Raw genomic sequence first — 25150 nt, forward strand, 5'->3', positions numbered from 1 at the left:
GACGCCAGAAACAATAAAAATACATTAGACAAAAGAGAACAATCCCACAAGTATACATTAGTGTATAGTTTTTTACAATTCTCTAGTAGTACAGGGGCTAAAAATACCAAATCCTGTCAGCAATACAGTTGTTTTAAGTTAGATTAAAATATTATTTTTCAGTACAGTGATGTATTCAGATTTAAAATATATCTTTACAGGTTTGGGTAATTGCATCAGTAGATTGTTATTGTCTTTTATACAGATTTATAATTTTGTTCAGTAAAGGTAGTAGACCCAAAGTAAAGTAACACTATATTGGTACATACCTAGTGCAAAAGCATCCTGCAGAGCATTGGTTTCACATGTGGTGAATCTACATTTTGTCCATGCATACTTATCTAAGCATGTATTACATTCTAAACTAAGTTCCTATAGAAAATTCCTCAACATTTTAAGAGGTTCTAATTCGGAAGTTTTAACTAGGACACCATTCATAATAGAAACAATATAATGTATCTATTTATCAGAAGATCCTCATTCCCTCCGTAGTAGTAGTAGTAGTAGTAGTAGTAGTAGTGAAAGCGTTAAACATTTAATACAATCTAAAGTTTGTAGTATTTAAATGCTCAAAGTACCCAAACAAAATCATAATTCAAAACTAAACCTTTCAACAAACTGAAAGGGCTTGGTTTGTTGTGCATTGGTATTGTTTGAGTTGAAAAATTGTGGAGCTTATTCAAAAAGCATTACTCAATTTACGTTGATTTGCATACATTTTCAACTTTTGTGGATTCATAAAAACTCAGGAGTGCACAAAATGGAAATCTTTGCTTGTTTTAGTTTTCCACACTTCCTCTTTCTTTATTCCTATGGATATTCCTAAAGCATATACACGGCAGAAATGTGTAAGCACATCAAACATTGTTCTTGTTTTTCACAAGTAAACATATTTTTCCCTATGGCAAAATCCTTTCCTTTCAATACACACCCATAAAATGTGCGGATGTTTTTCCCTTCCTGTACACACACTTACTCCAACTTTATTTAAACTACATTTACGTGTCTTTTCAGGGTGAGAATGACCATGCAAAATGGTGGGGGTTTAGTCAATATGTGAGTTGCATGCATTTGCCATTGACACCAGCCTTAAACATTGTGCAGTGGATTTTCCAAGATACTAAGTTCTAAATTCTGATTTGTTGAATGTGGATCATGGAAAGCATGACTGATTTATTTTGTACTCACGCTGATTTTAGGTGGGCAGAAAGTTTTATGAATCAGGCCCCTATATTTATAGTAGTGTGAATGTCATGTTAGCTGGAGTAAAATGTGCATTTATATTTTTTTCAAATAGCACAAAACAAGCCGTTTTGCCATCTCTGTGAGAGTATTGAATAATCAATGCTGCTATCTACCACAACCACATACATCCTTTACCCAGTTTATCTTAGTTGGTTCTGAAAGCTGGCCACCAAAAATATGGATTAACCTAATAAAGGTATCATGCTTGCAAGATTGATCGCTGAGTGGATGTTTAAAGAAATAATCTACCAGTAGACATTGTATGTATGTATGTATGTATGTATGTATTTATGTCTGAGCTGGTATTTGTAAAAGTGCAAGCCTAGCTCGAGAGCAATGGAGTGCTGATCAGAGTTCCTGGCCCTTGGGAAGGCACAACCATTGTTGAAAGATAAAAGGTAGAAAGTAAGGTCAGGGTTAGTGCTCTTTGAAAAATTGATTGTAACAACCCATTTGTTTTCCTGTTGAGCGATGGGAATACTGTTGAATATGACTAGCTGTAGCATATAGACAAGATGTGAGTGTAGAAATATGCATAGCACAATTAGTAAGTCCGGTAGTACGTACAGATGTTTGTTGCACAACAAAAGGTGTGTAAATAATCTAACAATATTTCTTGTGAGTTTCTATTTTGAGTCCCTACTGCCATTATATTCAATAGGAGTGTTGCAGTACCAGTGGTTGCCTATGTGTGGTGCTGGACTTACACTAGCTTTGAGCTGAAGTTGTTTTGGGCACCTTTTTGGCTGAAGCAACTTTAGAAGTACAATGTGTACACAGCACTGGGCTTACTTTTTTTGTGGATGGGTGCATGTCACTTCCTAAACCACTCCCTAACTTTCCATAAAGCCAGCCCAGCCTTCCCTAAACCTCTCTCTCCTTACTCACCCCTAAACCTCTTCCATTTAGTAGTGTTTCCCCTTTTTACCAGTCCCCCCTCTGTTCCCTCCAACATTTACTACATTGTAGTAAACTTATGTGTGAGAATCACCACAGAGCAAAAAGTGGAGAGGTGGAGATTTACACTTGTAGGTTTATGAATAGCATTTTATAATACTTTAGTATTTCAAAATGCAGTTTGCTTAGTAGACCCCTTAATTATTTGTAACCATTTCAATGGAGTGTTTGGATAATTTAGCAATTTGGGGACTGACACAAAGGTCCTGATTAAGAGTCTGGAGATCCATGGACCGCCAGACTTGTGGTGGCGTTGTGGTGGCAGTCAAGCCACTGCCACTGGCCCCATTATGATTTGGGTGATTGGACTGTCCTGGGGTGGCAAAGTAGTCTTGAGGCTGCAATATGCTTGGCGGGACCGTAGGGGTCCCGCCAAGCATATTACGAGTTTCCTCTCTGCCACGGTTTTCATGACAGTTCTATCTCCAAGAAAACTGTGGCGGAGAGGAAACAAAGGGGGCCCTACAGGACCCCTTGGTGCTTCTCGCAATTTTGATGCATGCAGGAGGGCCCAACATGAATGCATGCACTCCAGCTCCTGCGCGGCATGGACTTTACAGTGGCGTTCCCCTTGCTGTGCCCTTTTTCTAAGGCACTGCCGTTGAAATGCCAAAAAACAGCCCACCGGACAGGAGGCAACTCCTAATCTGGGGGCAGTCTGACCATGGCTTTGGTGCAGTGGGAATGTGACGGTGGCGAACCGCCTTCTCCCGCTGCACCAAAAGTCGTAATCAGGCCCATAGATTATAACGGTTTAAGAGGGAAGACAAGACACTTTGCAGGTGAGACAGACCTGACATACCATTAATGGCAAAGTGAAAAAGACCGAGCTTCCCATGGAATTTGGAGAAAGAGTGAACATGAGAAACTCGTCTCCATAGGTTGATAGTTAAGATGCAAAGAGGTCATCCTTTCTTTAATGTAATCAAGACAGTCGCCTTTTCCAAAACTATGGTGACCTGTAACAACAATATAAGATAAAGTTCTGTGTTGTCAGTGTACTGATGTATGCACTTCCTTAGTCTACAGATATCCTAGTATCATTTTGTGTTATGAAACAATTATAACATAATTGACTTTTGGGGCATAGTGCCTCCTATTAAGGAGTTTGGAAATCCACTTCGGAACCTTAAGACTACTGCTCATCTACTTAGGCAAAATAGGCCATGGCCAGATATGTCGAGAGCCACTAAAATTTCATGGAGACTCAGGCGTATAGTTGCCCCTCAATCAAGTATTAAGTGAATCATCTATTACCTGTGAGTTTGTGACATTAGCAATCTGAAGCCAGATCGTTAGAAGATCAGAAAACTGAGAGACAGATTGTATTTGTGGTTCTTAATGTGCAGAGCTTCGTTTAGGATACATAAGGTGAAGCCAAGTTATTGGACATAAGTTTGAATAGTACAAATTGAGTTTCTTGGGAACAGTGAACAAGCGGTTGGTTTGGAACATGAAAAAAAAGGCCATTAGAGACAATGAATAACTGTCAAAAAGTAGACCGAGAAGTGAAAGCCAGTTTTTTACAAAACGGGCTTGAAACATGCTATCTTAAAAGAAGGAGAATCACATTGCCTATATATGGCTGGATTTTGAGTTTGGCAGATGGGTTACTTCGTTACCAACGTGATGGATGTCCCATCTGTCTTACTACATTTGCATTATATCCTACGGCACTTGTAATATGGCAGATGGGATATCAGCCATGTTTGAGACGTAGTACATGTTACGCCTACTCTAAATGAGGGCCCATAGTTGGAGAAAAGAAAGGTGCGCCCAAAAGGTGCTGATGAGAAAAAAAAAAAGATTCACATCCCAAAGTGTTTTATATTTTATAAATAAACATTTGAATATTAGAGATGAGTTTAAGGCAGTAAAGGTAGCTTAAGGCAGTGTTTGAGTGTGACCAAAAGGAAATCACTGTTGAGAGTCTGTTTTGATCAATCATCTTAACAATATCATCCCATATTGCAATCAGTGGGGCCTCTTTGCCAAAAATAACAAAGATGCTGTATCGAAATAAGCTGAAGATTTTATGTTAAGTAACAAAACCTATTAATCGTTCAAATATATATCACTTCCCCTAGAAAAGGTATTTTTTTTCAGAAGAGACAAAACAGGGGATTGCCCGGTGCCCGCTACGGCCAGTCCGGGCCTGTTAAGCAACCACCAACGTAACTAAGAAAACGTTCAAGTCAAAGGCTTAAAAGTCCCTCCAGCAATTTTTCAGTGTCATCTTGCCCCCTAGAAATAAGTGGCAGACAGAAAAAATTAAATGCTTACAACCTGCCTTCATGGAATAAAGAAAATGATTTGTTTTGCTTTTTTTGCTTCGACCTCACCACTCTTCGCTAAACTGCACTGGCTCCCATACTGTAAAAGGATCACCTTCAAAGCAGTTACTTTAGTACACCATGCCCTGTACAATTCAGGCCCCATCTACTTAAACAAAAGAATTGAAAAGTAACATCCTAGCAGAAATCCACGGTCCTGTAAGGCCTACTTTTCCACCACCCGTTTCAAAAGATCTAGACGTGGTGGTGCCTCCTTCTTAGTATATACAGCAAAATATGGAATCACCTTCCATTGCAGCTCAGAAGCATAGAAAACGAATCTGTAAGTCCCTGAAGACCCATCTTTTCAGTCAGTAATGCCCCCACATCCGCCATTACACTTGTTGCAGCAACGGGACACTCTTTTTGAGTAACTGTCGCTTGCGCTTTACAAATAACATCATACATTCATTCATTCTGGTGCAAAACAAATGAAAGACCTAAATTATCTGTTTTAGGTAGCAAGCAAGACCTCCTTAAGGAGCAGAATCCTTAATGGGTATATTTGGCTCAAGGGATAGTTGTACAAAGAAATTCCTTCATTTTGTTAAAAAAAAAAGTCTCTTCTACATCTGATCTTCAACACATTGGTGCAAGAAATATGTCCTGTGGAGTTGTTTACTCTCTGCATAGAAACTGTTGTTTGGAAGATGTCGACCAATCAGTAGTGAGTACATTTGCACCTATTTATTTTGAGAAATGTGTTGAGCATTACTTTGGGTGGCAAGCAACAGCTACCATTTATTGACCATGCAAAAAGTAGAGTAGCGAAAAAGCCACCTAAAATTATTTAGGAACAGTGTTAAATGTATACACAGCCCATGCAGGAGACAACCACTACAACATTCGCAATTTCGCACAACATAATTTCAATTCGTAGACACTGGTAAAAGACCACCGCACAATGTTATTGAATTACACACACATGGTACATTGAGTAATACACCCTCAGAACATTGTTTCTCCTTGTTAATTGCTGTTCAAATTTCAATGTGAATATTGCCCCAAGAGTGATTGAAGGTGGGACTCTAAGGGCTGACCAGATGGCTGGTAGCAGCCAGAGCACCCATTCATGGGTTCATTGCAATCCAGCTGCACTTTAGGTGGGTGTAGGAGTGAGTCTGGGTGGCATAGGTGTTCAATTTATTACAGACCACCACCGGATGTAGTGTTGCAACCAGATTACCTACAGATCAACTCCAGGCCAATGCCTAAAGATGACCTACATGGGTATGGGAGCAATTGGATTACATTTTGACCATTTACATGTTTTTGGGAACAACCAATCAAAGCACGAAATCAGTGTTTATACTATCATATTACTTTGATATTGAAGTGTTTCACAGCTTGCACTAAGTCTTGCGTTCCTACCATTCGGACACTCTGATTTCAAATTCAGGCTACACATAGCACATCAAGAAGTGCTATCAGGGTGGGTAAAAATGTTCAAATGATGCCTCAATCAGGCTCCAAACCCAGCCTGTATTCAAAGCCATTCATGATTTCTCAGGCTATAATTGGTGTTAGGACAGAAGTATGCACCTACCGAATAAGCAGTCAACAGACATAGGAGTGGGTAGAAGTGAGAAGAAAAAAGCATGAGGTTTAATTGTATTTAACACAGTGGGACATATGCTATGGAAAAATATGTGAAATGGGATTTCCTGTAGCCACTTGGGAAAGTCACTTTGTTAGGTGTAATTTTTCGATCACATATGCATGTTGGCTTCTTTGCTTTTCTGGATACGTTTGCAAATTTTGGAACATTTGTTCCTCTATTGTCACATAGTAAACATGGCTTCCACTTCTTTTTGACTGAGCCACCATGCACAAGAACAGGTGAAATATCAGCAGTATTTTCAAATTCATGTACCTTTTTCAAATTCCAGCATAGTGAAAGAGTTTGTTTAATATTTTGATCGAATAGGAAAGTAGTATATGACTTGAAATTCAGTGGGCTGGTGTAAATCTTTCAGTAGACACTGTTTTATAGTGTAAGAACTCCACTTTCATGGGTGTTCTTGCACAAGAGCTTCTGAATGAATCCATTGCCATGTTGCCATTTTGAACTCTCTAGATTATCCAAGAAGTAGGGGTCTTCCTTAGAGACAATAGACTATCACACACTTCCTGGTGGTGGCAGCCACTCCTAGCAGTTCCGACTCGCACGTGTATACCAGGCACTGGGCGCCAGTTCCACATTGACTTGCACCATTCCTTTTTTGCACTGTATTAAAAAAAACGGTTCTACAATTCGAATAAAAAGGGGACTTGGGTAACAAACACCAACTACAACAGAATCAGTCAATGTAATTGTTCACTTAATAATTTGTGGGCAGTCGCTCCAGGCTTTTGCTTTCCTCTTCGCCAGGGCCAGCCAGGCAGGTTCGGTGGTTAGTGGAGTAGCGTCAGGTGTAGAGAATCTCTTGGAAATGTCTTTCACCAAAGGAGCCGATGGAATTGAGTCCGCGATCTCCACTGCATATTAAAAACAAAATGTCAACTATGAACATCAAATCATGTCTAACGACAATAGAAAGCACGACTAGTATATATTCACTCACTGATCCAGTTTCAGTTAAAAATCTATAATCAATGGTGTCAAATGCTACAAACAAATGTAGGTTTGACCTGCACACCCTATTGTCTGCAACTCTAAGCTGTAGCCCATCATTTTAAGCCGACGGCCAGTTGTCTAATAAGGATAAAATCCAATTAAGTTAATTGGAATTTTAGCTGGAAATATGAGAAAAAGAAATACAATGTCTGCAGGCTGGCATTTAAAGTGTCAAACAATGACGAACTGGGAGAAAATCAAAACCCTTTGGAATATATTTTGTAGCAAAGTACAACTAAACAATAACCGACAATTTGAAAAGAAGTGCCAACCGTTACCAGGGAACTCAAAAACATGTCAGCTCCCAGCCACCTTTGTTGTGTGAAAAAACGCTGACAGGATTGAGTGCTTAAGTCTGAACAAAAAGCAACTGCATTTCTCAGTTCCAGCATAAAATATTCTGGAATGAAAGCAATGTGTCTGAGCTGTACCTAAAATAAATATGATTTGCTGTCATAATATAATGGCTTGAAAAGAGGTCTAATTGGCTTCACCCGGGTAGCTTTGAGAGCTAGGAGAATTTCTCAAAACCAACCTACCTCTGCAAGTGCAAACCGTATTTGCAGCAAACGGTTTTATTGTCATTAAACACCTGGTTGTGGTCTCATAGAAACACATTGTCAATTAGGCATATTATCTTCCAGCAAGTGAAAAAGAAGTAACTTTTTTATTTATTGTGAGTTTGTATTGTTTTTTTTATGTACTACGTGCCTCCTTTTGGGCACTTCAGGGGCCGATTATCCATTTTCATTGTTTGCACTGGCGCACCTTTTGAAAGGTGAGCCGTGCGCAAACAATGAAAACGCGCCCTATTACATTGACTGCGCTGTCCCATGGCAGCTGCAAACACACGCTACCCCAGGGCAGCACATTTATGTGAAAACAATGAGCCGCTGCTTGCAGCCACTACCTGTTTTTAGCTTTTGAAGGGGATTAGAGATCCCCTTGCAGGTGGGTGCAGTCAGTGACTGCCTGCACAGGAATGTCTGGGGGTTCCATTGGACCCCCTTTGCACCCTCCAGAGGGCAGCTCTCAGGGGGAGCACTCACAGTGCACCACTTAGAAGGTGGCGCACTGTGAGTGTACCCCCTGGAAGCTTCTTTGCCTCTGGGCCCAGGTCTGTAATATGGCGCTATCGGTATTATTAAAGGGGATGCACAAGCGTCTGCACCCCCTGCTGTGATACCAAAGTGGCCCGGGGGCACGCAAAGTGGTCGCAGAGCTTGAGCAAAATCTGACTGCAAAGCCACCGAAAAACCTTTGCACCTTGGAGCAAGGGTGTGTGCATGATGTTTAGCATAGGATTTGTACTGGAAGGATTTCTTCTAGTGCTAAATACTATGCTTTGACTAACTTTTAAACTTTTTCAACTTTTTTTCCCCAGAATCACAGGATGTTGTGCTGGCGCCGAGACTCATGACAGGTTCGATGCCCGGAAAGTACCAGTCAGCCAGCACCACTCAGCCAGCACAGTAGAGGACTAGTAGGTTTCAGGGGGCACCTCTAAGGTCTGGGTGCATGTCAGGACAAATCGAATACTGGTGATAGAGCACGATGGTGCTCTGTCCTTTGTAGGGGTGCATTATAATCATGAGTAGTTCGTACCTACATTTATTCTTTTATCATATTGATATGGAACAGTAGAAATGTGCTGTAATAATGTGAAAAGTGATCAGTTAGGCCTATATTTCCTCTAAACATGAAGAATTTAAAGTTGCAATACATGCGTGTTTAAGTAAAAACATTAACGTGCAGAACTGTGTTAGATGCTTACATTTATTCATGTATTTATAATGCTCATGTAACATGTTGATTTAGAAATGCTCGGTAAAAGAGTTCATTTATATGCAAATCCATAAAGCCTATGTGCTATTTCTTTATGTTGACCATTTCCTATAGGCCTGAAATGTCTTCTCCCTGGTTGCTTTCGTAGGTTAGGTTTAATTATCGAACATCATTTGTAAGTTGGATTTGTTCTTTTCTCACATTTCTGTTCAGGTGGAGAAACTCATCTTTGATAGTTAGAATAATGCTGTTGTTTTAGGAGTTAGGCTCAGGGGAGGAAAGGATACATTTACCCACGAAATGCCGATAATGGGAGACTGTGGGGCATATTATCAAGAACTGCGATAAAATTATTGCTGCTTTAGCGGCAGGAAACTGCAGCTAAAACTGCGATAATGGGCTTGATAATATGCCCTTGTGAATTCCCATAGCAGCCCAGGTTAACACCAGAACCTGGGCTGCTATGGGAATTCACAAGGACATATTATCAATCCCATTATCGCCGTTATAGCGGCAGTTTCCTGCCCCTAAAGCCGCAATAATTTTATCACAGTTCTTGATAATATTCCCCCGTGTTTTTCTCACTGGAGAAGGCCTGGGAATCAAGGTCGCTGAGCAAGGAGCTGGGATGTATCGAAACTGAGTGGAAAATCACCTACGAGGAGTGCCCAGCAGGATGAGATGATCAGAAGACGAACAATGGGCATGTTTTGAGATTTTGCTGTTTGAACTAGGGACAGTGCCCCGAGGGTTGAGTCGGGAGAGGCGATGAGATCGATGGTGAGGGAGAAGCACGTTAGAAGGAGCTCTGTAGCCTTTGGGTACTTGCCCCATACAACATGAGTGCACTTCTTATGAAGACTTCACAGACTGAAACCTATTCCCGACTTGCCTGGGGAATGCTAAGTAAGAATGTCACTCTAGTGGTAGTGTAGGGACAGACTAATGCTTTTTACTTACGAACCCCCAATAAAATCTGACCTCGATGTGGGAGCACTTATTGCCTGTGTTCTTGTGTTGGAATTCATCATTCTCTACATGCAACAACGCCTAAAGTTTGCTCATAGGTTTAGTTTTGTATTAGTTCTGATACATTTTTACAACCTCGTCTTGAGGTGTTTGTATGTCCAGTTATTTTTGGGTTTGTAATAAACCCATTAAACTTGGACCTGGAGTCTCTCATTCTTCGGAGTCCTGCTTCGTTATGTCTTTAAATCAAATGTGGAAAACTATTTCTTCCCTCTACACTTCCAGGCAGACACCAATGGTGCATCTGCTGAGGGTGCTATAATAAATGAGAGAAGAGAAATATGGTATAGTGGCATGTACTTGTCTTACTGTTCTTACCTATGCCTAGTGTTTATACTTGGGCAGCACCATAGTGATAGAACCTGGTGTAAGGATTGTTACTAGCTGAGGTCAGTTGACGCAGCTGAGCCTTGGTGGTAGGATAATACCTTTCTATTTGGAATAAACTTCACTGTTTCTCTCTATGCCGGATCTTATATTGTTTATGGTTATACTATCTTACAAGAACCCACCTCCTTCACTGGCATCAGTATGCATTTGGCAAGACAAGGTGGTTGATACTAAACACCATTATTTTGAGTGAAGCCATTATGTAGCCAGGTAACCTGTAATGATCAGTGCCCAGTGCACATACTTAAAATGGCTCCCTGGTCACGTGTAATGTCTAGCAATAGAACTAGTCATCACAGGGGCATATCTGCTCATGCAGATGTGCCCTCACTTCCTTATGGTCCACTTCCACACTGCCTTATGGTTTTAAAAGTCTTCTGTAGGTGTGACTTACATATATTGCATGCATTGTCTGTAAGCATTGCAAACAGGGTGTGTGAAATGTTGTGTTTTCAAAAGGGCTTGCTCCCTTTCACACAGCCTGCAGTGGCAGTCTGCATGTAGTTGTTGTGTGGATCCAGTAGGGTGGCATAATACATGCTGCAGCTTCTAGGGACCCTCTTTAGTACCCATGTCCTAAATACCAGGGATATAATTTACTGTAGAACTTCAAGGGTGCTAAAGTCTTTGCCAATTGGGTTACAATTAAACATGGCAGTTTTAGGGGAAAGAACACTAGCACTGGATCCTAGTTTGCAAGCTTCAGTGCACTGTTGTAAAACCATTATCTAGTAGTTCAAATAGGGGCAAAAAGTGGGGGGACATCTGCAAAGAAGTGCAGCTTCCTAAAGATATGACTTTTCTTGGTTTTACATTTGAAATGTAAATTTCCCTAATGATTGAAATTCATATTTTCTCACAATAGAATGTTTCGGTTATTACTGAAATCAACCCATTTGTCGCACAAAGCGCAATGTTGATAGTGCAGCCCCTTTGCAATGTACTACATATATAATCACTATCTCTTATGCACATATGTTTATAGAACCTAGGTTTGAGCATTGCAGAATAAATCATTTATTTGTTGAGTATATCCTGTCCTCCCACACAGTTGGCTTCCAAGTTACATTGCTAAGCCTGAAATTTGCCATCAAACTATAGATTTACTTTTGAATTCTTTATTTTTTTCCAACCCAGCAACCTTTGAGTCATATCTTTTTTCGAACTATCCTTAAATGTTCATAATAAAATTGTGTTCTTGCCCAATTGATTTACCTGTCACTGAGGTGGGAAGAGTGTTGGACTTCTTAAACTGTTCCCGGCGCTGCACTCTGGTGATGACAGTTGCAACATTCTGGTCATCTAGAACTGTTGGTTTGTGCTGTGTGCTTGTATCGTTGGGCCTGCTGTCACTCGGATTGCTGACTCCAATCGGCTAGAGGGGCGAGATAAGACAAAGAAATAGTTTTAGACAAACTCCTTGCACTCCACGAAAAAAGAATGATAGATCATCAACTTCGAATGAAAAAGCTAGTATGTATAGGCATGAGCATTGGCACACAGGTAGAGAGTAGACTATGGAATCACTTAGTTTATATAGCATTATGGGGTTAAACCATTGTAGTCATTCTTACTATGTCCAGATCTAAGATACCAACCTGACTTGATAGCTTAGATCTTGAAATCTAGAACCCTACTCGACCAAAGAGAAAAACCAACTCTGATCCTCTGCGACCTCTCAGAAGCCTTCAACACCGTATCCCACCACATGCTAATCGAAAGACTCCACCACATTGGCATCCAAGGGGATGCGCCCAGATGGATCACCTCCTTCCTCACCGGAAGAACCCAGAGGATCCCCACCTATGTCCTTTCACCTCCAAGACCAAGGAGATCACCTGCAGTGTCCTCCAGGGTTCATCCTTCAGCCCCATGCTCTTCAACGCAGAAATGACCCTGCTGGACAACATCGTCAAATGCCATGGTCTCAACATAATTTCCTACACAGATGACAGCCAACTCATCCTCTCACTCACCGCTGACTCATCACCACTAGAACCAGCTTCCACAGATGGATGACAAGTGTCACCGACTGGATGAAGAACAACTGCCTGCAGCTAAACAAAGACAAGATGGAAGTACTGATCTTCGGCAACAGCAGCAACACATGGAACGACTCCTAACGGCCTTCAGACCAAGGCCCTGCATCCTCTCCCCCCAAACCATGACAAAAACCTCGGAAGCATCATTAACAAGCTCACCATGAAATCACAGTTTCCTCCACCTACCTCCTCACTCTGCGTATGCAACGTAAGATCTTCAAGTGGCTACCCTTACATACGAGACACACTGTGACACAGGCCCTCATCACCAGCCAACTGGACTACAGCAACGCCCTTTTTGTAGGTATCACTGCACATCTCCTACAGAGTCTTCCAACCTTACAGAATGCCACAGCCAGACTAATACTCAGCATTCCACGACTAATTCACATCACACCCCACCTCAGGCAACTCTATTGACTTACCAGACAGAAGAGAAGCCAATTCAAGTTGCTGACCCACGCACACAAGGCTCTACACAACCAAGGACCTGCCTACAAACATTAACCATGGCCCGAACTTTCACAAACCGTTGAGAGGAACATGCCTGCCTCTCACAGTTGTCCATACTCCCGACACCTACTGAAGCAGAAGTTGGGGACGCTCCTCCTCCCACATTGCAGTAAAGAGCAGGAACAGCCTCCTTTAGCAACTCCGGACCATCACCTCACTTCCAGAATTCCGAATGGCAGTCAAGACCTGGTCGTTTGAATATGCCTCTGAAACCTGCAAGCGGCTAGATACCCTATCGGCGGATTAGCCGCACTTTATAAATCCTGATTTATAGATTGATTTGATATCCTTTGTTGGACTTGGCCCTTTTGGGAGGTTCACCCCGAAACCTTTTGCATTTGCCTAGCCTGTTTCTGTAACCTGGTGTTGGTGATTTGAGGCCTCTGCGCACTTTTTCACTGTGGTCCAGTGTAAAGTGCGTGCGCTCTCTGTGTATGTGTGGTGAGAGTGGCCTGCCCTCCCATAGTAATGCATGTGGAATATGTGTGACCATGGTAGTTCCTGATGTGTGGGGAGTGGAGGGTCGAGTTTGGTATGTGCGAACTTGTGTGATTAAATACTGCACGATTATGTGCACAGATTTATTGTGTCTAGTCTAGAAGTGCCACTTCTAGAAGTTGGCATGTCTGTGCAGTGAATGTGAATTGACTGTCTGGCTTGTGATTGGCTGGAGCTGGCTCCAGGAGTCAGGATAGGTCTGCCCCGGTGGTGAATGGAGAGATCTGCATGTTGATGGGAGGGAGGAGTGCACCTGGGACCTGAAAAGGGCTAGGCCTTCCCTCCACAATGCTGGCTCCACCCCCTGTTGTGTGTCTGATGTCCCTGACCCATCCTGTGCATAGGCAGAGGGGCTGAGCAAAACAAAGTGCTCAAGAACCAGTTGCGTCTGGTTCGCCCCTTGCCTGCACCTTTGGAAACAAAGGAAATGGGGTATAAAAGAGGGGCTGTGACCCCATGAAAATGTTTTTGTTCCTGACTTGAATCTACCAGGGGTGTGCTGCTGCTGGGGCCCAGGGGAAGGCTTGCCTCACTGGGCCCGGCCCAGCCCCTGAATGCTGGAGGACTTTTCTTTGCTGGGAGCTATTTTGCTCCACCTTTATTCCTCCAGGACTGCTGGGACTTTGTTGATTGCTGTTAATTTTGCCAGGACCTTCAGCAGCCTCCCTGCACCTTATTTTCGGCTGGGCACTCTTTTATTTAATTTCCCTAGAGAAGGGAGAGCCTGGGGCTGAGCAGCGTGACTCTGCAGCCCTTATCGAGGGAAGACCCCTCCTCCTTGTGGGCTTATTGCGGGTTCCAGCCCCGCTTCTTTAATTGTTTTTATTTCGGGTGCCCACCCCGATTATGACCGCTTATTTGTTCATTTTATTGGGTGCCCACCCCATGATGTATTGCTGACCCAGAGAGAGCCTACCCCTCATTGTCCCCCGAGATCGAGTCGTCATCTGCGGCCCGCCTGGTTGTGGGCGGGGCTGGCGGATGGAAGGGGAAGTGACGCCGCATGGTGTCGAGGCGGGGCTCCCATGTGGAAGAGAGAGCCCCGCGGCGGAGCCAGGCGGAGAGAAGGGAGAAGCAGCCGAGTAATGGCCTCCCGAGGCCTGGGGCTTCCGTGAGTTGGGGAGAGCCCCAGGGCCACCAGCAGGAAGCCGCACAGTAGTCTGGAGCCGCGAGTGCTCCCTGCCTTGAGTCCCGGTCCCGAGGTGGGGGACCGGGTGAAGAAGGGCGCCGCCTCTGGAAGAAAGTCCCCCGCTCCAACAGGTGAGTGGGGCTGGCGGGAGACATTCCGGGTACCTCTCGCCAGAGCAGCCCCGAGTTGCAGAGGGCTGCTCCAACGCCTTGCCCAAGTGTTTACTCGGGCCCCGAGGGGCCCATGCTTCATTCTTTAGGGAGGGTGGTGTCGGGGCACGATGTCAGTGCCCGCCCCCCGTGCCCACACGACTGTTGTTGGCCCCAGTTATGTCCCGAGCCCAAGGGCTGCAACGATGGGGGTACCAATTATCCTAAGAGCCCAGTATGGCTCCCACCGTGGGCACGTTCTGTTCAGAGAGCCCCGTGAAGGGCCCTAGGGTCCCATGTCTTCCCCGTGGGATGCCTCAGTGTTTGGGGGCAAGTTCTTTCTTGATTGGGCCATCAGTATTGCAAGAGCCCGTGGTGGCTCCAGCCTGTTTATTTAAGAGCCTAGAGGGCTCCAATGTGCGCAGTGTTTATTTCCAGAGCCTAGATGGCTCCAGCATTTGGCGTTGTATTTGTTCCTAAGGGCCAGTGAGGGCCCACGTCACAGTTTTGATTTCACAGCTGCCCAACAAGTAGTGGGCAGCTGCACCGTTTAGGCATTTATTTCAGTGGACATGTGCTTGTGGACTCAGGAGTGGAACGCACTCCTTCGCCCCTACCTTGGCCTTTCACAGCTGTGCAGCACTTAGTGCCAGCTGCAGCATTTAGGCCCTGTTCTTGTTCTCAGCTGCCCAGCAAGTAGTGGGCAGCTGCAACGTTTAGGTTTGCGCAGATGGCACACCCCAGACTGGCGCTGCATTGGCAGTGCTCCCCGACATCCTGGATACAGGGCCTTTGAGCCCCTTCTTGAGATGGCCAGTTGGCCAGGGGGCTGGTATATGGATAGGGCGCAAGGCCCTAATGTGATTTATGTGCTATTGTGATTTATGTGCTAATGCTTTGGGTGTTAGGAAAAGTAATGTGTATAGTAGTTTTACGCACCTTGTGGTTGATACCTCTAGATATGGTTTAGGCTTATGAGGTTGTTTTACCTATTTAGGTTTGTGTTAGTGAGATTATACTTCACTGTGATTTACGCCCCTAATGTGAGTTATATTTAGGAGGTAGGGTCTAATGTGTTTAGACTATTGAGAGATTGCATAATGTGTTTATGCTGGTGAGGTTGGCGCAGGATTTAATTCGCGCCTGATGTGATTGTGCATAATGTAGTTTATGTTACAGGTTGAGGTGGAGTACAGCGATTACCAGTGGCTACTGGTTGTAGGTTTATGATCTATTTTTACTTGTACCAATTTCTGCTAAGTGTTGATCCTGATAGTGGCCCATGTGGCCCTGTCCTGTGTAAAAAATCCCTTGTGAATATTGCCCGTGCCAGTTGGCACAGTGTATATTGTGTGATTACTATCTGATGTGTTTTGAGAATACAAAAGTTATTTTATATAACCTTGTGTGGGGTTCCTTTTGTAGTGTGCCTGGGATGTTGTTGCTGTGTGGGGAGAGGTGTGGCGCCGCGGCCAGGGCGACTGACGCTGGAATCTGGGGACCACGGTTCGATCCCCGGCTCCGGCGGCAGATTACCCCAGCACCATGTGACTCTGGGCAATAGCTCGCTTAATCTTCCCGACGGCCCCCAGCGCCTAGAGACCCTTTCAGGTGATTGTGCGCTTTACAAATGTGGACTTTACTTTACTTTACTTTTGCGTGCGCAAATGCTTTACACATTGCCTCCGGGATAAGCCTGACTGCTCGTGGCAAGCTACCAAGGGGGTGAGCAGGGGTTATCTTTGGCGTGTAACTCCCTTGCCCTGACTAGAATGGTGGTTTCTGCCTGGATTTGGCACAAGCCTTAGCGAACCAGAAATCCCAGTTCTAACATCCTTCAAGAGAAACATGAAAATCAGTTTCCTCAAAGAGCACTTCCCCACCTGTTAGATACTCCAAACACCACCCCTACCTGAGAGACCCCTTACAGGTTTTCCTTCCAGTCATCCGATACTGGAAACATTCTTACGAAATGTAAATGTGTTTGTATTTATATAGCACCTTCTACTCAGAGGTCTTGTAGCGCTGTATTCATACCGCTGTGGAACCCTTCTTGGCTTTCCTGTGAAATGTCCACTCCTGGGCACCCCCCAAGGTGAAGCCAGGCCTCCAAGCGCTGCTGGGGCCATTGTGGAGATTAAGCAAGCTATTGCCCAGAGTCACAGATGGGACCCATGATTAGACTAGGCACCGAGGAGAGAATTATCAGGTCCGGGTAAATTGTGTCCAAGAGCCGCCGAGGTGGGACTTGAACCCTGGTCCCGGGCCAGACCTCTACATCAGGGTCTGCCGCTCTAACTATTGAGCCACGCTTCTACACATTGAGCTTGCACTAACACTCCACCAGATTACACCACAGGAGAATTCAACCTGACTATGAAAGAGGCAGTACTATGAATGGGTGACAAAACAAAATCCAATGCTGTGCAAATCAATAAAATAAGCGATAATGTGAGTCAATGCACGTGATCTCCGTTTGCAAATTCATCTTGGGGTGGGGGGAACATCCCCATGGGCTAAGTGGAATTTGAAGAAAAGGAATGCAGTGCTTAGAGACAATTAGGCCAGGGGGGTGTATGAAACAATCAAGGAGTGCAAAGATGAACGGGACATTTACAGTAGGACTGCTAGATGAAAAACAGAAGCTCAGCACTGCGAATCAGTGCAGAGAAATATGGTGCAATAGCCCAGGTAAGTGGGACATGCAGGGTAAGACAGTACTCTTGAGAGGACTGTACAGGAAACTGGTGCTAGCATAACCGAGAATAAAACAACCTACAAATCGACTAAAGGGACATCCATAATGGCTGCCTGTGCCTTTTTTGCTGTGTATGGTGATGCATGTTTTTTGTGTACGTCTAGATGAAATATATTGATTCAGCTCTCGCTTGGTAAAATGTTTCTAAATGGTCTAAAATGTATATATCACTTCACTGAAATACTGTTCACACTGCCTCTTGTAGGCCAGAATCCAAACCTTATCGATTTGCACCAGGTTCCACCGCCTTTGGGTCACTGCAACATTAAATAGATAACAAATGTCAAAGCCCAGGCGTCGCGAACCTGGCGGATATTACCATGGGCCCTAAAAACACAGTAACTCTCAATGTATCTTTCAATATGAACTCAGAAACCTTTGTGAGCAATACAGAATAGGGAGTGAAGCTTTGGACACACAAGCAGACCATAGACAATTAAATATAGAGTCACCTACATTACCAGACTGCATTTTTCCACCTGAGCATTCCAGACTTTTGTTTGCGCCTCTATTCTTGAATGCTGCACTCTAGGGTTCTGATTGCTAATTGAGAAACAGTCGCATTCTGAATGTTTAACTATGCAGAATAATTAATCTTCACTTTCAGAACTTTTTTAAAGTACTTCCAGAAAGTTAGCCGATTTAAAGGGATTATAATCTCCGTATCATATATACTAATCGAAAATATCAGGCAAATACAGTGTAGACTGTATTTGTCATTTCTTCTGCCACAAATAATATTTACGCTTGTGTAACTGATGCTCAGTTTGACAAAGGAATGATCACTTTGAACCGAGGGCTGATTTGCTCCTATTGCACCCTTATCAAATGGTGGGAAATTTGGGCAAAACAGAAATGTAGCAATCATTTCTTTTGCTATCAGTGCACGAGGCTATGCACACTCTGTAAAGTAATTACTTCAGGTAAACAAGACAAGTAGATGCTGCTATTAACATGGTTCTTCGAGTGATATTGCTTTATAAAATAGGATGTTCCATGTATTTACGTTTTCTTTTGCTAGTTTTTCAGCGTGCTTTGCTTCTCGGGCTTGCTTTCGCTCTTCTCTGGTAGCTTGCTGCTCGCGAAATCCTTTCTGTTTTTGTAAGGCCAGCGTGATCCACAGGGGTTGTGTTGTCTCCACTTTGTCTGGTAATCTGGAACCGTCTAGCGAGTGCCTGCTCTGGAGCACTGGTTTATCTGCCAAAGGAAACAAAGTATTTGCAAAAAGGTTAGATTCAGGAATATGCACAAGAACCACAGTTCCAATGGCTCTCTACCTTCTGTATCACAGCTCTGAATGGCAAGATAGCTCAGTTAATTTAGAGGTCGATGCTAAAACCTGCGTGCAACTTTCAGCCCTCTGGTTTAACTTCCACAACGCCAATTCATTCTTATGTGGCCCACCCAATGATTGCCATTTGGTTGAGTAACAATAATACGTGTGGTTTACTGCCCTTCATAAGGAAAATGATTATGACACAAAGCGTTAAATAACAAGCATTGACAAACCCAGTAGTTTTTTTTTTACATTTTTCAGTGAAACTATGTTGTGTTATCTGTTTAAAGTTGTATTTTTTGTGTACAGTTTTGCAAAATCTTCAGACAGAAAGCATAAAATGTGAAAAATGTAATGGAAAGAAAGAATGTGGTTCCAGAAGACACTCTCAATAGATTCAGCAAAGAGTATGCAGTGCGTGTTTTGCCATATTTAAAACAAGTGAAGGAAGTGCTACCTTTGTAAGCCACAGGACTGATCACTCATACAGGCACTCCACTCCCCTCACCCTGCACACATGATACTCTGCTCACAGTAAACTCACGAATACGCAGCCCTGTGCTTCACTCTGACTGCCACACCCCTCAGTATGTGCTCATACAAGCACACAATTACCCTGCACTCCATCGGCACCGTCAAAAAGTCAGGTTTCCATTAAATTCCCACAAAGAAAAATTAAGAAAAAGTGCCTGGTTTGTTCTTTAAGGAATGTGGCATGATCAGAACCAGAACACATAAACAACATTTGAAAACATTTAAAAGTTCATTGCATTACGCCATGGACAAGACACAGCCTAAAGAGAAAATGTAAATTTAAACATCTTTTAAACTCATACTTCCTTTAGTGTATAACTCCTAGTTTATGTTAAAAAGCATGATACGATCACTCAAATATATCTTATATAAGCATTCTGAAATGTTAGTCAGTCATAAATATGCAACTGTGATTATGGCCTACAACTACATTCTCAAAGTAGCAACGTGTAAAATATTTGTTAAAATCCTTTCGCTAAAATCTCTTTCATTAATCTAGAATCTATATAATATCAGATATCTATATTAAAAATGTCAAAGCTCTAAGATGTAACATAAATATTTTACACCAATTTATGTTGTCAAGTCACTCGGCAAGAAATGCGAAGTGTTCATGTTTCATCTTCACGACATCTTTGTTACAAATATAAGGTAATTAGGTATAAAGTCATCTCAAAATCATTATTTTGGTTAATTTTACTATTCTCTACTTAACCAAGCAGACTTTTACGGTGCTTGATGGTCCAACTGCACTCCTGCTCAGTACTGTTTGTCTACACGTGTGCAAACATGCACACTTAAATTTCATTGTCGCTTTCAGTGGCTTTGTCTCAATCAGAATAATCAGTATTCTTGCTCTAACACAAGTAGCATTCATCCTACACTCAGGCAGCACACATCCTACTTTCAAACAGGAACTCCCTTTCCCTGCATTCACACAGGCACTCACTCCCTCATTGTGTACTCACAAAGTCCTAAACCCTAAAAACCTACCCCATCGCAACTCTCCCTGGCCCCCAACCCTTCCGCTGCCCTAAACCCTAAAACACCAACCCTGAGCGACCCCCTCTGGTCCCCAGCCCTTTCCCTACCATAAACCCTGAAGCACTACCACTGCGCGCCCTCCTGGCCCCCAGCCCTTTCCAAACCTTAAACTCTAAAACCATGACCCTGCCCCACCCGCCCCTAAAATAGTAGCCCCCCTGCCCAGGCTCAATCCCCCTTACCTCTCTCCCCGTGTTTTGTGCAGTACAGGCAGCTCTTTAAAGGAGGCGGTGCACTTTGTTGTGAGAAAGCAGAAGAGTATCTCCATTTCCTCTAGCAACGTGGATCAGCTATCAACATAGCTGTTTCAACGATTACGCCTATATTTTTTTTACTAGGTATATGCTTCTAACATACATACCTTTAAAATTAACTTCGCTATAAAGGCATGAGTCGCAAAAGCATTCACGTAGCAAAATAATGCATAGTATAGCATACGCATAGTATTGACGCATGCATTGCAACGCTTGCGTTATAATGGCATGCGTGGAAACAGCCACATTGTACAAGCTGATTGTGGGGATGCCAAGAGAGAGGTAAATCATACATAGTGCCAACTCACTTTCAGCACAACTGACATCAAAGAGGAAGTATTTCCTCTGCACACAGCTGCATCATTATGTTTGAATTCAGTGGCTATGTTTGGTGAGAGGAAACTCCCTTTGCAGTTAGTAGGAATGCAGTGCAAATACTGTTTTGGTGGATAAACACAACTTCTGCCTAATCAAATACTGTAAATAGGAAGATCAACATGTGGGAGGCGCCAAAACCTCTCTCAGTTTTGCTTCTTAAAGCTCTTTTGCTGGTGATCGCATATAGTCTGGCAATAGCTGCACTGTCAAGCCAGACTTTAAAGTATGGAGTGCAAGTTACACAAACATGCACACATAGACACAGACATACAGGCAAAACAGCACCACACATGTCCATCCTTCCATCATGCGCCTATAATTGGTACAGAGTAACCAGTACTATAAAAACACCAATGTAATCCTACAGGGGCACAAATAAAATCTTTGTTCATTTTTACATGAAGACTCCATATGTACACCTATATTTCTGTTGTCTAAGTGAACATGAGTAGCTGTATGTGTGTTGTTCGCCTTGTGTGCAGCCTTATCTCATACAACACAAAGCTGCAACAGCTAGTAGTAAATATGCACTTAGTATAGAATAGTCCTATTGGTTTTGTCAATGCTTGTTATAGTTGCTAGGCTGAACATGGCAAGTAAAATATTAACATTGGGGTGACGATTATGGTCTAGGTATAAAGGATTTCACTGCCATGTGAACTCTTGAAACAAGTTCTCAAACAAGGGGGTGATAGGAAATACCGTGCACTCAAACCGGAAAGTCTCTTCCACCATGTTGCCTTTAAGCAAGCTACTGTCAGCTTTCTCACAGAGTCAGATGGACCAGATATTCCTTTGCATAATGGTCAGCAAAAAAGGCAGACCAATAATAGAGCAGCTGCTGCGTGCTCCTATGCGAAACTCTGATGGTCCATTTCCATCTACTTGCTCTCTTTTATGTGACACTAAGCGGCATTCCTGGCAGACCCATGATCCATGCACAGAAGCTCATGAGCAGTGTTCTATTCTTGTTTGTAGTGGACAACCCCACTGGGAGGAAACAAGGCAGCAGCACAAGCATGCAGATCTTTATATTCCGGCAGTAACCTGGCAGTGATGGAAAAGGGAAGAGGAACAGAGGAGCAGTGAGGAGGCATGAGTTGTGAGTAAGCCAACAGGCAGTTTGGAGACTAAGGAAGAGAATGTGAAAGATCCTCTTTGCAGAAGGGCATAGCAAATAACACAGTTGTTGGTGTAAGGGCTACTCCAATTCATTCAATTGCAATGTGGCAGTTTGATCTATACTTGAGACATCTTTGTAAAGTATCAGTCTGGCTGTACAATACATTTTGTATCAAAACAAGACATTTTGGCATATCTCTGGCAGATATATTTACATTGAGACTAGACTACAGATGTAATTTTAGATGATGATGATAATAATTTGGCCTGCTTTTTCCCTACCCCCTAATCTAAGATCCAAAACTAAAACATGATGTTGTATCCTCGTGCTCCATGCTGCGCTCGCCACATCGCATGCTCTGGAATGTGGAATCCTATGCCTAGGTATTCCGGTGATTCCAGTGCAGCGGTTGGCGTGGGCTCCTGTTATCTCGATCTCGCATTTTCAATAAATCATAATTTTCCTCGATAACCAGAGCTGACTACTTCATTCCTTCACGGATACTTCACTGGCGACTTGGTGTGAACGAACCTACGCGATTTCGGAGCCTGCAGCCCCGGTTTTCCCGGACCAAGATTACCGTTGCTGACTTGAAGTACTGGACTTCCTCTTCTGTGTTTTCGGAGCCTTTCTGATCGATCTGATGTCGTTATGCTGAAAATCCCGTTTTTCCCCCGTTAAGCGGTGAGAATATCTTCATTTATTTCCGCTTTTGCCTTTTCAACGTGTTAGTTTATCTGCGCGAGTTAATGCGTGCGCACTGTCACGCGTCCAGAAATCTCAGCGCGAGCAAACGCATGCGCTCATCATTCTCTGCATTCTGTTCTGGCAGCGTCAGCACATGCAAACAACATCTACACTCTAACGTATGATCGTTCTCTTGGCAATTGTGACGTCACAAACCTCTTCTTCAAGGAAGTCCTTCCATTGTTGTTCAAGGCATAATTTCTTTCAAGAACTTTTGACCACTGTTATTTATGACATCACAATACTTCTCTAAGACATTTACTACACATTGTTAAAGTCACATTTTCCTTCATTTTTTCATCTATTTTACTACATCATAATGGAAAGCTTCAATGCCCCTCCGCCATTTTTAGCGAGTCCTGGTGAACCACCATTGGAATGGAAACAATGGCGTGAAGGATTTGAAGCCTATCTTGAAGCCATTGGTGGTGAGAATTACACGGACAAACGCAAACTCGCCATACTCAAGCATTCTCTTGGCGCAGAAGGAAGACAAATACTTTCTCATCTGCCTCCAATGACTTTAGACAATTCATCCGAAGAAGAAGTTGATGTCTACGAAAATGCAATTATGCAGCTCGACAAACAGTTCATAAAAAAAGTTAATGAAGTCGTGGCACGTCACAAGTTTCTTAGCAGAAAACAACTTCCCGTGGAACCAATTGATTCCTTTATCAAAGATTTAAGGATCCTTGCTGCCAAGTGCAACTATCAACAGTTCCAAGATCAAATGCTAAGAGACCAACTTGTGCACAACGTCTCTGATGTGAAACTTCAAGAAAAATTACTTGATGCAAAAGACTTATCTCTTTCAAAAGCACTTGACATCGCTCACCGATTTGAAGATATGAAGCTTGGCATAAAAGAACTATCTGATAAAAAACCTAAAGAATCTTCTTCCGAAAATCCCAGTATATCAGTAGTCCAAAATGTCAAGAAGAATCCATCTACTTTTACTTCCAACAAACCTATGTTGACCTCTACTTCACGTCAAAATTTCAGAAAGGATATCATTTGTTTCAAATGTGGTTTTCCTGGCCATGTAGCAACGGATAAGAGATGTCCCGCTATAGGACAATTTTGCAACTATTGTAAGTCTAGGGGTCATTTCTCCAGGATGTGTAAGAGTCGCAACAGATCGAAGTATTCTAATTCTGACCCTAGATGCCCCAGATTCTCTGAAGTTCAACCTGTGGACATCGATGACGATGAGTACGACGACATCTGCACCGTCTACGAAGTTGGAGAGGAAAAAAAAGACTCACCCTTCTGTATGCTTCAAATTGGGTCCAAATCTATAAAGGTCATGGCAGACTCTGGTGCAAAGTACACTTTAATAGGTGATGATGTATTGTTAAAAGAATTTCCAGATGTCATATCATTATTTCCCTCTGACATAAAATTAAGGGGGTATGGGAAAAAACCCATTGATGTATTTGGATACTTTCCCTCCACTTTATCGTTTAAGGGCAAATCAATACATGCTAAGGTTTATGTTGCTAAGGATGGATCATGCTTACTGGGTTGGCCACAACAGAGAGAATTGATGATGAAACTTGATCCCAATCACCCCGATCAGGTTTTAGGTTATTCTGACTTCATCAATTCTGTTGATGTGTCCCCCGACAACAAATGGGAAACTGTTTTTCCACAAGTTTTCTCCCCTACTTTGGGTTTACTCAAAAAAAAATTTTAAACACAAAATTATTCTCAGACATAATGCTGTTCCCAAAGTACATAAGGTACGCAACATACCCTTAGCCTTACGTGAATCTGTAAAAAAAGAACTTCAGAGGTTATGCGACCTAGACGTAATCGAGGAAATTGAATCCTCCGAGTGGCTTTCGCCAGTAGTCGTAGCCCACAAACCTAATGGGAAAATTCGTTTGTGTGTAGATATGCGCGATTTAAATTCAAATGTGTGGGTGGATAGACATCCTTTACCCAATATTGGAGAAATGTTTACTAAGCTCAAGGATGCATCTATCTTCACCACATTGGATTTATCTAACGCATATCATCAGATAGCACTTCATGATGATAGTAAGCATCTGACTTCGTTTATAACCACTGAGGGTGCGTACAGATATAAAAGAATGCCTTTTGGGTTAGTGTCCGCATCCTCAGTGTTTCAGCGTGTAATGCACAACATGTTTAAGAATGTATCTAATGTGTTATACTTTCAGGACGACATTTTAGTTTTCGGTAAGAACGAATGTGAACATTCTGAAGTCTTGTTTAAAGTACTTTCCATCCTACAAGACAACGGTCTCACCCTCACCAAGGAAAAGTGCAAATTTGGAAAAAAAT

General features: G+C 42.9%; 1 protein-coding gene across 2 annotated transcripts in view; it reads right to left on the reverse strand.

The window, feature by feature from the left end:
• Positions 1-5124: 5124 nt before the first annotated feature.
• CRACD (capping protein inhibiting regulator of actin dynamics) overlaps positions 5125-25150 on the reverse strand; it is a 327835-nt gene continuing 307809 nt past the window's right edge. For both annotated transcript variants that reach the window (XM_078678163.1, XM_078678162.1), the window contains exons 9-11: positions 18491-18681; positions 11611-11770; positions 5125-7052 (exon numbers count right to left, since the gene is read on the reverse strand). In XM_078678163.1, coding sequence (XP_078534289.1) covers positions 6892-7052; positions 11611-11770; positions 18491-18681 — 512 coding nt within the window. In that variant the 3' untranslated portion in view covers positions 5125-6891. The remainder of the gene's footprint in view (positions 7053-11610; positions 11771-18490; positions 18682-25150) is intronic.

Source organism: Lissotriton helveticus, chromosome 2_2, assembly GCF_964261635.1.
Source record: "Lissotriton helveticus chromosome 2_2, aLisHel1.1, whole genome shotgun sequence".
NCBI classification, from domain to species: domain Eukaryota; kingdom Metazoa; phylum Chordata; class Amphibia; order Caudata; family Salamandridae; genus Lissotriton; species Lissotriton helveticus.